Source organism: Pseudorca crassidens, chromosome 12, assembly GCF_039906515.1.
Source record: "Pseudorca crassidens isolate mPseCra1 chromosome 12, mPseCra1.hap1, whole genome shotgun sequence".
Lineage (NCBI taxonomy): Eukaryota > Metazoa > Chordata > Mammalia > Artiodactyla > Delphinidae > Pseudorca > Pseudorca crassidens.
Genome location: NC_090307.1, coordinates 90,971,051 through 90,985,643, shown reverse-complemented (window position 1 = coordinate 90,985,643; position 14,593 = coordinate 90,971,051). Strand labels below are relative to the sequence as shown.

The 14,593-nt window shown below is 46.7% G+C and overlaps 1 protein-coding gene across 3 annotated transcripts in view; it reads right to left on the bottom strand.

Moving 5' to 3' along the window:
• Positions 1 to 14,593, bottom strand: part of SFSWAP (splicing factor SWAP) — an 82,602-nt gene that overhangs the window by 31,822 nt on the left and 36,187 nt on the right. For all 3 annotated transcript variants that reach the window (XM_067701246.1, XM_067701244.1, XM_067701245.1), the window contains 4 exons: positions 14,325 to 14,418; positions 13,213 to 13,384; positions 5,314 to 5,544; positions 3,997 to 4,187 (listed from right to left, as the gene is read on the bottom strand). In XM_067701246.1, the coding sequence (XP_067557347.1) occupies positions 3,997 to 4,187; positions 5,314 to 5,544; positions 13,213 to 13,384; positions 14,325 to 14,418 (688 nt within the window). The remainder of the gene's footprint in view (positions 1 to 3,996; positions 4,188 to 5,313; positions 5,545 to 13,212; positions 13,385 to 14,324; positions 14,419 to 14,593) is intronic.

The following is a 14,593-nucleotide window of genomic DNA, read 5'->3' as shown; positions in this document are numbered from 1 at the left end:
ACAGAGAATCCTAAAGATGCTACCAGAAAACTACTAGAGCTAATCAATGAATGTGGTAAAGTAGCAGGATGCAAAATTAATGCACAGAAATCTCTGGCATTCCTATACACTAAGGATGAAAAACCTGAAAGTGAAATCAAGAAAACACTCCCATTTACCACTGCAACAAAAAGAATAAAATATCTAGGAATAAACCTACCTAAGGAGACAGAAGACCTGTATGCAGAAAATCATAAGACACTGATGAAAGAAATTAAAGATGATACAAATAGATGGAGAGATATACCATGTTCTTGGATTGGAAGAATCAACATTGTGAAAATGACTCTACTACCCAAAGCAATCTACAGATTCAATGCAATCCCTATCAAACTACCAATGGCATTTTTCACAGAACTAGAACAAAAACTTTCACAATTTGTATGGAAACACAAAAGACTCCGAATAGCCAAAGCAATCTTGAGAAAGAAAAACGGAGCTGGAGGAATCAGGCTACTTGACTTCAGACTGTACTACAAAGCTACAGTAATCAAGACAGTATGGTACTGGCACAAACACAGAAATATAGATCAATGGAACAGGATAGAAAGCCCAGAGATAAACCCACACACATATGGTCACCTTATCTTTGATAAAGGAGGCAAGAATATACAGTGGAGAAGAGACAGCCTCTTCAGTAAGTGGTGCTGGGAAAACTGGACAGCTACATGTAAAAGAATGAAATTAGAACACTTCCTGACACCATACACAAAAATAAACTCAAAATGGATTAAAGACCCAAATGTAATGCCAGACACTATCAAACTCTTAGAGGAAAACATAGGCAGAACACTCTATGACATACATCACAGTAAGATCCTTTTTGACAACACCTCCTAGAGTAACGGAAGTAAAACCAAAAATAAACAAATGGGACCTAATGAAACTTAAAAGCTTTTTGCACAGCAAAGGAAACCATAAAAAAGATGAAAAGACAACCCTCAGAATGGGAGAAAATATTTGCAAACGAAGCAACTGACAAAGGATTAATCTCCAAAATATACAAGCAGCTCATGCAGCTCAATATCCAAAAAACAAACAACCCAATCCAAAAATGGGCAGAAGACCTACATAGACATTTCTCCGAAGAAGATATACAGACTGCCAACAAACACATGAAAGGATGCTCAACATCACTAATTATCAGAGAAATGCAAATCAAAACTACAATGAGGTGTCACCTCACACCAGTCAGAATGGCCATCATCAAAAAATCTACAGACAATAAATGCTGGAGAGGGTATGGAGAAAAGGGAACCCGCTTATACTGTTGGGGGGAATGTAAACTGATACAGCCACTATGGAGAACAGTATGGAGGTTCCTTAAAAAACTAAAAATAGAACTACCATACGACCCAGCAATCCCACTCCTGGGCATAAACCCTGAGAAAACCGTAATTCAAAAAGAGTCATGCACCCCAATGTTCACTGCAGCACTATTTACAAAAGCCAGGACATGGAAACAACCTAAATGCCCACCAACAGACAAACGGATAAAGAAGATGTGGTACATATATACAATGGAATATTACTCAGCCATAAAAAGAAACCAAACTGAGTTATTTGTAGTGAGGTGGATGGACCTAGTCTGTCATACAGAATGAAGTAAGTCACAAAGAGAAAAAGAAATACCGTATACTAACACATATATATGGAATCTAAAAAAAAAAAAAAAGGGTTCTGAAGAACCTAGGGGCAGGACAGGAATAAAGATGCAGATGTAGAGAATGGACTTGAGGACACGGGGAGGGGGAAGGGTATAAGCAAGGATGAAGTGAGAGAGTGGCATGGACATATATACACTACCAAACGTAAAATAGATAGCTAGTGGGAAGCAGCTGCATAGCACAGGGAGATCAGTTCGGTGCTTTGTGACCACCTAGAGGGGTGGGATAGGGAAGGTGGGAGGGAGACGCAAGAGGGAGGAGATATGGGGATATATGTATAGCTGATTCACTTTGTTATACAGCAGAAACTAACACAGCATTGTAAAACAATTATACTCCAATATAGATATTAAAAAAACCCAAAACAAACAAAAAGCCCACAGTTTTATTAGAAAATACAGATGCAACCATGTAACATAATGGGTTACAGTATCTATGTATGCAGATACCTTTTAATTAAGCCCTATATTCCCTGCGCAAATGACATCAAAACAATAAAGGAAATTAAAGTAGTCCACTCACACCCCTCCCATGTGGCAGCTCCCTCACCTTCTTAAGTTCCCTGCCCGCCCACACTATATGCGCGTTTTTACAGCTGCAGCCATAAACGTGGAGCTGTTCTGTACTCTGCCTCTCCCCCCTTTTCTATCTGTGGCGGTTATAGCGGCTGCATGTTTTCATCACTGCCCTGGCGCAGAGGTGCTCCCAAAGCCAGGGTATGACTGCAGGTGCTTTTCTGGGCCCGCCTGCCTTTGGCCTCCCCAGGCGGCCGCCTCCGGAAGCAGCACAGGGAAGCACAGAGGCGGCCAGGCCGGTGCTCCAGCAGGTGGCCGGGGGCCCAGGAGGATGGCAAGCGCGCCCAGCCTGCCAGGGCGCAGCCCACAGTCCACAGGCTCTCACGGAAGCTGGCATTCGTGCTCCCCAGCCTGATCCAGCTACCATTTTTGAGGTCTCCTGCCAGATTTGAATTTCAGACTGACTCCTGAGGTGAGAAAGCTGATTCGACCTTCAACAGAATGCTGAAAATCTGAACTTAGAATGCTGCTTTCCATGGAGAAACAAATAAACCAGTGGCTACATGCAGCAAAAATCAGTTTTTAGTAACGGCCTTAGACGCTCAGAAATGTCAACATAATTAAAGTAAAAAACGCGCAGCGCCCGTTCTACGTTACAGGAAAAAGGCAGCTGCGAAAGACGTTTGGGGACCCCTGGAGAAGCGGGGCAGGCCGTGTTCTGAGCAGCCCAACGCCCCACGCCCCACTGCCATGTGAAGGGAGGAAATGGGCCGGGGGCTAAGCTGTGGTTCTACAGCTTAGGAAAGAGTTGTGGGCATCTGACCCCTTTAAGAGAAGACGACGGTAACCGTATCTTACTTTTCTTTTTAATTAAAGTGCTGCTATTAACACAGACCCCTGAGTAAGGTTCTTGGCCGTCAGTGTGAGCTCAAGGGCCACTGCTGTGGCAGGAGCCTCACTGCTCTGGTGAGTCTGTCCAGGCCCGAGGCGGCCCTCACAGCCGAAGCTGTCCTGCAGCTCCTGGGAGGCTCACCACGAAGCACAGGCTCCCAGCCTGGGCCCAAAGGTCCGTGTCTGTGACACTGCACCCAGTATTTGGTGTGCATGTGCACTCAGGGAGTTTTCATCAGGTTCTTACTGACCCCAGCTATACAGTACAGACAGACCTCATTTTATAGTACTTCACAGATACCGCGTTTTTTTTTGTTGTTGTTGTTTGTTTTTTTACAAATTGAAGGTTTGTGGCAACTCTGCGTCGATCAAGTCTATCAGGGCCACCTTCCCAAGAGCACTTGCTTATTTCATGTCTCTGTGTCACATGTTGGTAATTCTCGTAATGTTTCAAACTTTTTCATTATTAGATCTGTGATCAGTGATGTTACTATTGCAAAAAGATTACCACTCGCTGAAGGCTCAGATGATGGTTGGCATTTTTTAGCAATAAAGGGTTTTTAAATTGAGGTATGTATATATTTTTCAGACATAATGCTATTGCACACTTAATAGACTACAGTATAATGTAAACATAACTCTTATACACACTGGGAAACCAAGAAGTGCATGTGATTTGCTTCGCTGCTATGGTCTGGAACTGAAACCACGGTATCTCCGAGGTCTGCCCGGAAAAGCACGCGATCCCACGTGGCAGAAGGGCGGGGTCTGCTCACAGCCTTCACGCAGGCTCGAGCGCTGAGTGGCCGGAGGAACCCACGCTCAGGTGCTTTTACCAACCACGCTTTGCCCAGAACACAGACGTGGACTCTTGTTTAACTCACCTCGACGCTGAAAGGATTTTCTTCCACTTTCCCGACTTCTGCTTCTGGCAGAGGATTTTTTAAGGTTTGTAAAAATAGAGCTGCCTTCCTTTTACGTTCCGCTTGAAGCTGCTTCTCCTTTGATTCCTTAGACGCCTGGGCAAGCTTTTCCCTGGCAGCAGCTGCCAGTCGGTCCTCCAACTTTTGCTTTGCTTAAGGAATAAACAGAAAAAAAGATGTTTAGAGCAAGCAGTACTGTATAAATATATTGCTATCTTAATTTCCATGGGCAGTAAAAGGGTCATGAAATATAATGCAGTTATTTTAAAACGTGAATATGATACAGGTTTCAGGAAAGGCCAACAAATCAGGCAAACAATTCTCAGAGCATTAGTTTACAATGCTTTTACTATTGGTACTTCTCACATTTTACATTCAAAATCAAAGTCAGAAAGTTGTTGGGATTCCACAGCAGTGAAACCTGAAATGATGAAAACCTCGGAATGGTTCTCATAAACATGTGCCCAAATTACCAGGCAAGGAACACCGTGGAAAGCGTTTTATTCCACATGACCTGACACACTGCTCAGTCCACACGCAATAAACGCAGATTGAGGTACACACGCATGAACACAAGCGTGCCCGGGGGGGGGGGCAGCACAACGCTAGTTCCCAAGAGCAGGGCATCCTATGGTTAAAGAATTGCCTTCCATCAATGTTGCGTGATCTGTTTGTGTATACAAAGAAAAACTCATTCACAAAACCAGTTAGAATAGATAAATACTGCAAACGCAACTGTTAATTCACTACTTTAGTGAGAGCAGAACAGAACTTATTTTGGAGGAGGGACAGAACACGACAAGACGTTCCCCGCAAACACTGCTAGCCATGCGTCAGAGGCAAGCGGTGGCCACACCGTGACCCCTGAAGACGAGCCACAGCCTGAAAACCAGCTTGGGCCCCAGCACCTTCAAGGGTCCGATGGTTCTGCAGGGAGATGGCCTCGCAAAGAGGCGTCTCCCAGCTCGGAACATTACCCCGAGCTGGGCGCACAGGCTGAGCATTTGCCCCAAGGCTGCCATTAAAGCCTTCTCGGCCACCCTCAGCTGACCCTCTGAAAACACATCGCCGAGGGCACTGCATCTGAGCTTAAGGAACAGCAGCGCTCCTCACTCCACAGAGAACTTCTCAGCTGAGCCAAAGCAGCGCGCGGCTCCGCAGTGGTTCTGATCTCCGAAGGCTGGAGACTCCAGCTGGCAGTCCCGTAGTTTTGGCTTAGTAGGTCAATCTTGTATTTACGCACTTTTCTTTTAAGAAGTTTAAAACACATTGACAAACCTTGCTTTGCTTCTAGCTCCTCCTGGGTAAGTTGAGGCCGCTTCTCCTCAACAACTACACAGGGTGGGGCAACTGCCGGGTTAGTGTTTGTAGCACTACTAGAACTTTCTTGGCCTTCTTTGCTTTCTTCATCATCATCACTGTCATCATCTAGCTTAACACGATTTTTTTCCAGGGGAAGTAGATCATTTTCTTTGGCCTTGATTGCAAAGCTTATTGGAGCAAATGAAGCTATTGAGAAAAGGTGAAAATGGTAATACATTTTTAAGTAACTGGAAGCACAGAGCAGAAATCTACACGGGCCCCACCATCCACATGAGCATCAGCTGGTGGAGCAATGTCTTGAGTGGAGCCACATCTTACGCAGAGGGAGGTTCTAGGGGCCGCAGGCAGTGCCTGTGATGTCAGAGGGCATTTAAGAGGACATCACACGTGCTGAGCCCGATGGAGGGGAAGGCAGAGCACCGGCTCCATCTCGGGCCACGTCAGGATGCACACACTGAGTGCCAGCTGGGGTCACTCTATGGGCAAATGGTCAATTTTTGTTGGTGTTTTCCTTTTTTTTCTGGGCTCAGCACATTGCTGAGTTTGCAGAAGTAAGCATATGATGGGACTCCACTATTAAAAGGTACTTCTAAAAAATCCCAACCATAGAAGGTAACCTTTTCTTACAAAAGCAAGCTGCAGAAACTGTTCCTTTATTCAGCAAACGTTTGACTGGGTGCCTACTTTGTGCTAGGCGTTATGTCAGACTATTCTCTGCACCTTTAAGAAAATCTTAAACCTAGTGTAACAAAAATTTAGGTGGTTCAATTTTTCTCTCCTAGAATATTTGGAAATTTTAATTGAAGAGAAGTACAAAGGCCCCAAAGGAAACAATCTTCTTCCCCTTCCCCCGTCTACTCAGCACTCACTGAGTCCCTGCGTCCTCAGACTACGGCAAATGGCTCCTAACAACACCTAACTGGTGTAATGAGATACTTTATTTTTAAAAACCATGTGTTATTACTGATGAAAGCTACTCCAGTAAACCACAGCGAAGGGCAATGTCAAGTGCAGTGCAAACGGGCTGACTCTGAGAGGGAAGTGGATCTAGGTTACCGAAGGCAGGTTCTGATGTGGCTGTAACTGTGGAGGTGAGCTCACCAGCTGCCCCCGCCCCCCGGGCTTCTCTACTTTCAGCATTTCACGGTTCCAAACCCAAGTGTGACTTGAAGCTGGTAAATAATCTCTGACATATAATCATCTCTCGTCAATAATCTCTCAAGCTACACAGCACACCCCAAGATGTTAAATGTTAGCAAAGTGATATTTTATAAGTCAGAATGAAAAGGGGGCAAAATCAGTCTCTGTGTTGATTATGCAACGCCGTGCACTTGCACTGTACGTGCTGCGCTGAGGTCTACCTTCCTAACAAGCCCCAAACAAAGATATAACACGGGGTGGAAAGCACACTGTGCTGGGAGAGTCAATATTAACTATTTTACCGTGGTTATGTTAAGAACGGCCCTTATCTTTTGGAGATAAGTGCGATCACACTGATGGATAAAATGCCATGATGTTGGGATCTGCTTCAGAATATCCTGGGGCTGGGCTGGACTGAGAATTCTAAGATGTGTCCTGCGTCGGCCACGGGCGCTGGATGCTAGCACTGCGTGTGTGACTATTACACCAGGCTCTGTTTCTGTACTTGTTTGAAATTCTCCGTAAGAAAATACTTTCATAATATTAACCGTTTATAGCCTCTAGTAATATGGTCTCTTTAAGAATAGAGTCAAAGAAACAGAGAAAAGAAAACTTCAGTTAAATGTTAATCAAAATTACTCAAGTTAACTTGGGCTAAAGTATTATATCACAAAATAATTTTAAAACAATTACTCCCAATTTCTTCCTCCAAATTAAAAAATATGCAATCAACAAATATATTAAAATGAAAACTTCTGGAACACAGTTTAATGCATGTCGAATACAGTGCCAAACAGCACCACTGTTCGATACATACTTTAAAGTGATTTAGGGACTTCCCTGGTGGTGCAGTGGTTAAGAATCCGCCTGCCAATGCAGGGGGACACGGGTTCGAGCCCTGGTCTGGGAAGGTCCCACATGCCGCGGAACAACTAAGCCCGTGCGCCACAGCTACTGAGCCTGTGCTCTAGAGCCTGCGAGCTGCAACTACTGAGCCCACGTGCCACAACTACTGAGCCCACGTGCCACAACTACTGAAGCCCGTGAGCCCTAAAGCCCATGCTCCGCAACAAGAAGCCTGCGCACTGCAATGAGGAGTAGCCCCTGCTCGCCACAACTAGAGAAAGCCCGCGCACAGCAACGAAGACCCAACGCAGCCCCCAAAATAAATAAATAAATAAATTTATATTAAAAAAAATAGTGACGTAACAAAAGAACTGACTAATGTGCAGAGTCTCCACGCCTCACCTCACTTAACATTTGCAACCCCTGGAGGAGACAGATACTATCAGGCCTCCCCATTTACAGATAAGGAAACTGAGGCTCAAAAGGTCAAGTAAGCTTCCCAGCATAGCTCAGCCAGAAAGCAGGGGATGAGGAACTACTTTCTTTGGAGAATTACTCAATTACACAACTACTGCTTCTACCTGGAACCTTATTTGCAAGTCACCTCACAACACGTGAAAAGCACTTCCTACAGCCTTCAGCGGTTTCCTGTTGTGTTAAGGATGAGCAGCAGCTGTGGAGGGGCCCCTCTCCCACTCCCCGCTCCTGCACTGCGCTCCAGCCCCGCCCTGTCTTCTGCCTGGAGCCGTCATCCTTTTCTCATGCCTGGCTTTCTTGCTCGTCTCATCTCAAATGAAGCCTCTCCTCAGACAGGCCCTGCCTGGCCTCTCTCCTTCACGCCACTCCTGACGTTCTGTGTTGTGTGTGCGGTCTGGTTACCCCGGAGCCTGGAGTGGGCAGGACCGCAGGACTAATGTGGCCCCGGTGTGCACTGACGCAGAGTAGCCTGTGCTCAGGAAACACGCGTGAGTGAGCTGACGGCGCCCGGCCCTCCACCTTCCACATCAAACATGCTTCGTTTCTTAAGGTATCAAGTTTCATTACTAACTTTTAACTTCTAAGGTAATACATATTCTCTATAGGAAATTTTGAAAACACAAGTGAACAAAATGAAAAACCAACTGCTATTCAGATACGGGAAAGAAATGATCTGAACACAATGGTTCCGAGGCACGTACATGTGCATGTGTACAAACACACGAAAAACGGGACCATACTTTATAGCCTGCTGTTTTCACTTAGTAAGCGACACCTTTCCATAGAAAACGTTTAGACATCTTTCCATGTCAACATACATCATTTTAATAAATGGCAATAATATTCCTTAGTATGGACATGCCAACTGATTTCAGTCTCCCATGATGGTTCCCAATTTTTTATTTTTAAAAGCCCACGAGCCTTGGGAGGAACACCTGGTCGAGACGTCCTGGTGAGCCAGACGTTTCTAGGAGTGGGAGGGCATCCGCATTTAGGGTTTGGTCCCCATCACTGGGCTCTCCCCTGGAGAGGCCTTACCGACAACACTCCAAGGACAACGCACGAGTGAGGGTCCTGCCACTTGCACGCTCTCTGTTACTTTCTAACTTTACCAAATTGGAGGCAAAGAACAGTATCTTGTTAGTGAGGATATATTTTAAAAGTTTAGGACTTCCCTGGTGGTGCAGTGGTTAAGAATCCGCCTGCCAGTGCAGGGGACACGGGTTCGAGCCCTGGTCCAGGAAGATCCCACATGCTGCAGAGCAACTAAGCCCACGTGCCACAACTACTGAGTCTGCACTCTAGAGCCCGTGAGCCACAGCTACTGAGCCTGTGTGCCGCAACTACTGAAGCCTGTGCTCCGCAACAAAAGCCACCACAATGAGAAGCCCGCGCACTACAATGAAGAGTAGCCCCCGCTCGCCGCAACTAGAGAGAGCCCGTGTGCAGGAACAAAGACCTGACGCAGCCAAAAAAAAAAAAAAAAAAAAAAAAGTTTATTCACTGACCAACTGTTTTCCTTCTTTTGTGAACTACCTTTTCATGTCCTTTGTTTTTCTACTGCAGTGACTCTTCTTACTGATTTACAAGAGCTCTTTCTATAGCAAGGACTTTGACCTTTATCTTCTGTTATATTAGCCATCACTGCCATCCTGATGTTTATCTTTCAACTTTATACAGGCCCAGTTCCCATCAGACCTATCTTTCTTTATCATTCATGGCTTCAATTCTTAGAAAATCCTTTCCACTCTGACTAGAAAAAAATTACCTTTATTTTCTTCTACTTCATGATTTTATTTTTTATGTTTAAACACTTAAATCTATCTGGAATCACTATAATTGTCAGAGGTAATGTGAGAGTCTTATTTTTTTCACAATGGAGAGCCTGTTTTTGCAACGTCAATTACTGTCATACTAGGGAAGCTTTATCATAAAAATCTCAGCAAATGTTGGTGCTTTTCCAGCATCTGCTAACAAGGTAAGATTGTCCTTGGAGGCTTTTCTGGCGGGATGCCGCACTGGGATGGCTGCAAGGAGCCCCACCTGCTCACACCTGCTCTCACTGTCGTTCCCAGCTTGCTTCCATCTGAGGTGCTAACATCTGGGTTTCCCGGGGTCCTGGCCTGCAGACTGCTAAGCTTTATGGGGCTAAGGTGCTAGGGCTGGAGAGCTTCCTAACTTTCCACCTTTGGGCTCTGGAGTAGCTTTAATCAGACAGGCTTTTCTCTTCTTGAGGGAAGTTACCTTGACCTTAACTTTGTCCTGGCCTGCCTGCTTTTAGAGGTATTTCACTGACCAGTTTTCTAAATTCTTTCAGGCCTATAGATCTGTCGTCTTACTGCCTCTCTGGAGACATTTTAGCAATTGATCAATATATTTTCTTAGACAATTTTTTCAGTTATTTTCAAGTTTATTCAAATTTAGTTGAATACATTGCTCCCGTGGACTTAAAAACACCGCGTTCTCTCTCATTATGCTGTGCATTTGCTCTTTTTTCTGTATTAAACTTGTACAATGATGATAAGTTTTACTGGTCTTTTATTATATCCTCACCCATTTCTGCTTTGATTTTTACTGATTCTCCTTTCCTGCTTTTCTTACGTGCATTTTTTTGTTTGTTTTTGTTTTTTTGCGGTACGCGGGCCTCTCACTGTTGTGGCCTCTCCCGTTGCGGAGCACAGGCTCCGGACGCGCAGGCTCAGCGGCCATGGCTCACGGGCCCAGCCGCTCCGCGGCATGTGGGATCCTCCCGGACCGGGGCACGAACCCGCGTCCCCTGCATCGGCAGGCAGACTCCCAACCACTGCGCCACCAGGGAAGCCCTCTTACGTGCATTTTATAGAAAGTTTCTTCCTAGGTCCTTGAGTTGAATGCTTGCTTTGTTTTCACTTTCTCTTCACCAACATAAGCACATGAGGTTGTAGGTTTTCTTTAAGTTTTCACTGCATCTGATAAGTCTGGATAATATGCTCACTGCCCTCACCTTCTCTGACTGATCAATTTCAGGGCGCTGACATGTCTGTAAGAACCTTTGTCCTCCAGCATTCAGAACACTTTTCATTCAGAAGTTCAGATAGAGCTGAACTCCCTGGCATTTAATGCTGTAGATACACGTCCGATGCGCCAGCCTCTGCTTTTTCTCCCCCGTGAAGGACAACCTGTCTATTTTCCCATCTGGATGCTTTTCCTTCCATCTCTATCCTTTCCCTTGGAAATCTGAGAAAAATTTTGAACTTGTCTTCTCACCCAGTCTGATTTTTAGTGTTTTTATTATATTTTAAAATTTGGCCATCTTTTTCGAACAATCTTTTCCAGATATCAGATTATCGGCTGCACTAATTCTACAGTGCCTTTAATTCTGTGAGAATACGCATCAGACACTAAAAGAATTCTCCTGTCACTTAGTAACTGTTTCCAAGGTGCCCACGTGCTCCGAGGCTCGGATCGTGTTCTCCTGAGCTCCTGCCTCTTTGCGGAGCCGAGACTCTCTGTCTCCTCGTCCTCACCCTGACGGAGCTGGGGGTGGGGTGCGTGCTTTCGGACACCCGCAGCTCTCGGGCGCCTCAGGCTCAGAGGGTACGACGAGGGAAGTGGCGAGCGAGCACCATTTCGTCTGCTGAATCCCAAGGCGCTTGATCCCGGGAGCGGGAAGGGCGCTCCATGCGGGGGCTGGCCCACTGCACCCCGACCACACCCTGTTGGGGCCCTGCTGCCCCCTGGACGCTCCTGGCGGTTCTGGCCTTCTGCCCGCCCCCTTCTTTGGTTGACAGTGGTTCCCCCGGGGTCACTGCCACTGAGTCCCCAAATGTCCTACTCTTTCCTATGAACTGAAGTCCAGGTGGCCTGGCCTGTCCTTCTTAAACATGAACAGTACCTCCCCCTGCTTCTGGAGCAGTAACTGTTTTTACTCTCCTTACTAATACATTCCTTTGGTTATTCCAATGAGAGCTGAAGGCGGCTGGGAAGGGTGAGAGATTAAACACGTGTGCTCAGGTGACCTCCTGGACTGAGAGGCTCACAGGCACTTCCATAAGTTTCCCAGTTACCCATCTGGGTCATTTGGGTTAATCCTGATCGCCATCTTTGTATCAGAAAAGGCATCTGTATGCACAGAAAAGGCCTTCCTGCAATCCTGGCCCGTCTGCCCGTCCCGCGTCTCCTCTGCCTTTCCTTTTAACCCGGGCACTGGCTCCTGCACCGCCCGGCCACGCCCCCTCCTCCACTTCAGGCCACCAGCTCCACCCTGAACCGCCCCCATGGCTTCTCTGCCTCGATCCCTTCACACACTCACCATACTGCATAAAGTGATTCCTCTGATCTAAGCCACAAGGTGTGCTGTCCCTGCTGGAAGCCCCGGGACCCGCCAGGAAGGCAGAGCCCCACGAGCTGCCCATGGTTACCTGGGCAGGTGTGCCCCCCTTGACACCCGGGTCCCTCAGACCACTTCCCGTCTCTGAACAGGCCACACGGCTCAGACCACGCCGTCCCGCCTGGGAGCTCCTCTGGCTCTGAACCCTCTTCCCTCTGCACAGCCCTTCTCATTCCCACCTGGTGCAACTCACTGCTTCTTCACACGTCCAACCACAGAGTTCTCTGCTACCGTGCCTGTGTCAGCTTTTTTTTCTTTCTATTTATTTATATGTGCTCTTTTCATGTATGTCTGTCCTGGTAGATGAAAAACTCCTCCCAAGAACATAAAAGGTAACTGAGGGGCTTCCCTGGTGGTGCAGTGGTTGAGAGTCCGCCTGACGATGCAGGGGACACGGGTTCGTGCCCCGGTCCGGGAAGATCCCACATGCCGCGGAGCGGCTGGGCCTGTGAGCCGTGGCCGCTGAGCCTGCGCGCCGTGGCCGCTGAGCCTGCGCGTCCGGAGCCTGTGCTCCGCAACAGGAGAGGCCACGACAGTGAGAGGCCCGCGTACCGCAAAAAAAAAAAAAGAAAAAAAGAAAAGGTAACTGGAACGGAGCGAGTGGAATACCGCCTGGCAGAGACCCTCAAGGGACTTGCCTTAACAAATAAAGAAAACGAATTCCATTGGCACAATAGTTTGCATATAGTTTCAGAAGTCCAAGGGGGGGCGTACAAAACATCATTTGAAAAATTCTAAACATTTCCATTAAATTGGTAGAACAGGCTGTTAGCAACAGCCTGTAGAACGCATACCTAAGATGAGCTTACATCCAAATGACCCCAAACCCGAAATCAGGAAAGTACTATGAAATAAGCAAGTTTTATTAATAACAGCAACTTAAAAGGGGCAGCCATTTCCTCCTGTCCTGTGGCTAAAGGCACCTGACCTTAAGCGGTCCAGCGTTCTTCCTTGCTAATTTGAAGTGACACCTGTGAGGTACAAGGTCAAAACTGGAACCCTTGGTAGTGAGGGCAGCGTACCTTTCACCAGCTTCCCGTCGGGGACGGCTTTGCTGCACGACAGCTCCTTCTTCCCCGAGGAGCCACCTCTGCCCCCTGCGTCGGCCACATCTTCAGACACACTATCGTCCCCAACGTCACTCGGCTTTTCAGGAGCAGACTCTGCAGGAGCCTCTTCCGGTGCTGACACAGCCTGCAGAGGTTAAACATGACTCTGAACTGCTCCATTGGAAATGACACAGGATTTGTCAGAAAAGATATGCAGCACATACATTTCATGGGACAAAAGCATGGCTACGTTACTGCCTAAGTAACACCACGGAATATATTTTCTAACTCAGATTTACTATTTTCTGATACAACAGAATGAAAAGAGGAACGGAAGGAGGTATTTTCCCTGTAATACTGTTTTGGGAACCAATGCCCACTAGCTCTTCTTTGGAGAATGACCACTGAGAACACGTTTAGAACACCAAATTATGCCCAGCACCTACAGATGAGTCCATTTTCTTCAGTTTGAGCAGTCAGATAAAAGCCTGTAGAAATCCACTGATATGCAAAGCCTACGTCATCTCTCTATCAAAACAGGTTTTAGAAAGACATTAGGGTGCCCATGTAATTGAGGAGAGGAGAGGAGAGGCAGAAGAAAGGATTACAAGGACAGCAGGAAATGCTTCTAACAGGTGCCTGAGAACCAAGTGTGGGGACGTCTGCAGGGATGGGAGTCGTGAGGCGAGCTGCTGGCAGGTGGCGCTCGAGGCCAGTGGGTGGGTGGCACCTGTGTGGCTCCAGGCTGTCAGCTGGGAGCATCTGTGGTTACACTTAGGCATTTAAGTACATGTTAACACAACAGAAGTATAATACACAGCTTCCATCCAAAGTAGTTAAAAACAACAGCCAACCAAAACACCAAATGCCTGAAGAGACAGGATTACTTTGTTTACAACATTCTGGACAAATGATCATCAATGAACTATGAATACGGGTCAAAGATTTCAACAGATGTAAAACAAGAGAGGTGGGAAAAGCTAAACTCGGCAAATGCAAGACATACGTTACACGTAAAAGTGAGTGTAAAATCAGCCAACCCTGTTAGTGCACATCCCGAGGATTACTTCCTCCCAGACACACACCTGTGCGCTTTCAGCCCCTTCTTTCTGGAGGAAGAACTGCTTCTTAAACTCATAATAGGCATTATACTGGTGCCACGGCTGCAGGAACTCAAACCTAGGAACAGAGAAGGGGACGAGTCATTCAACAAGACACGCTCGCTCGCTGTGACACCCCTCGGCTCCGACGGACCACACCTGCTGCTCTGAGGCTTCGCAGTGACTGACCCTGGCGATCACACAGATCGTGTTGCGACCACAGCCTCCTGTTGTTATGTTACGACCCGAGCACG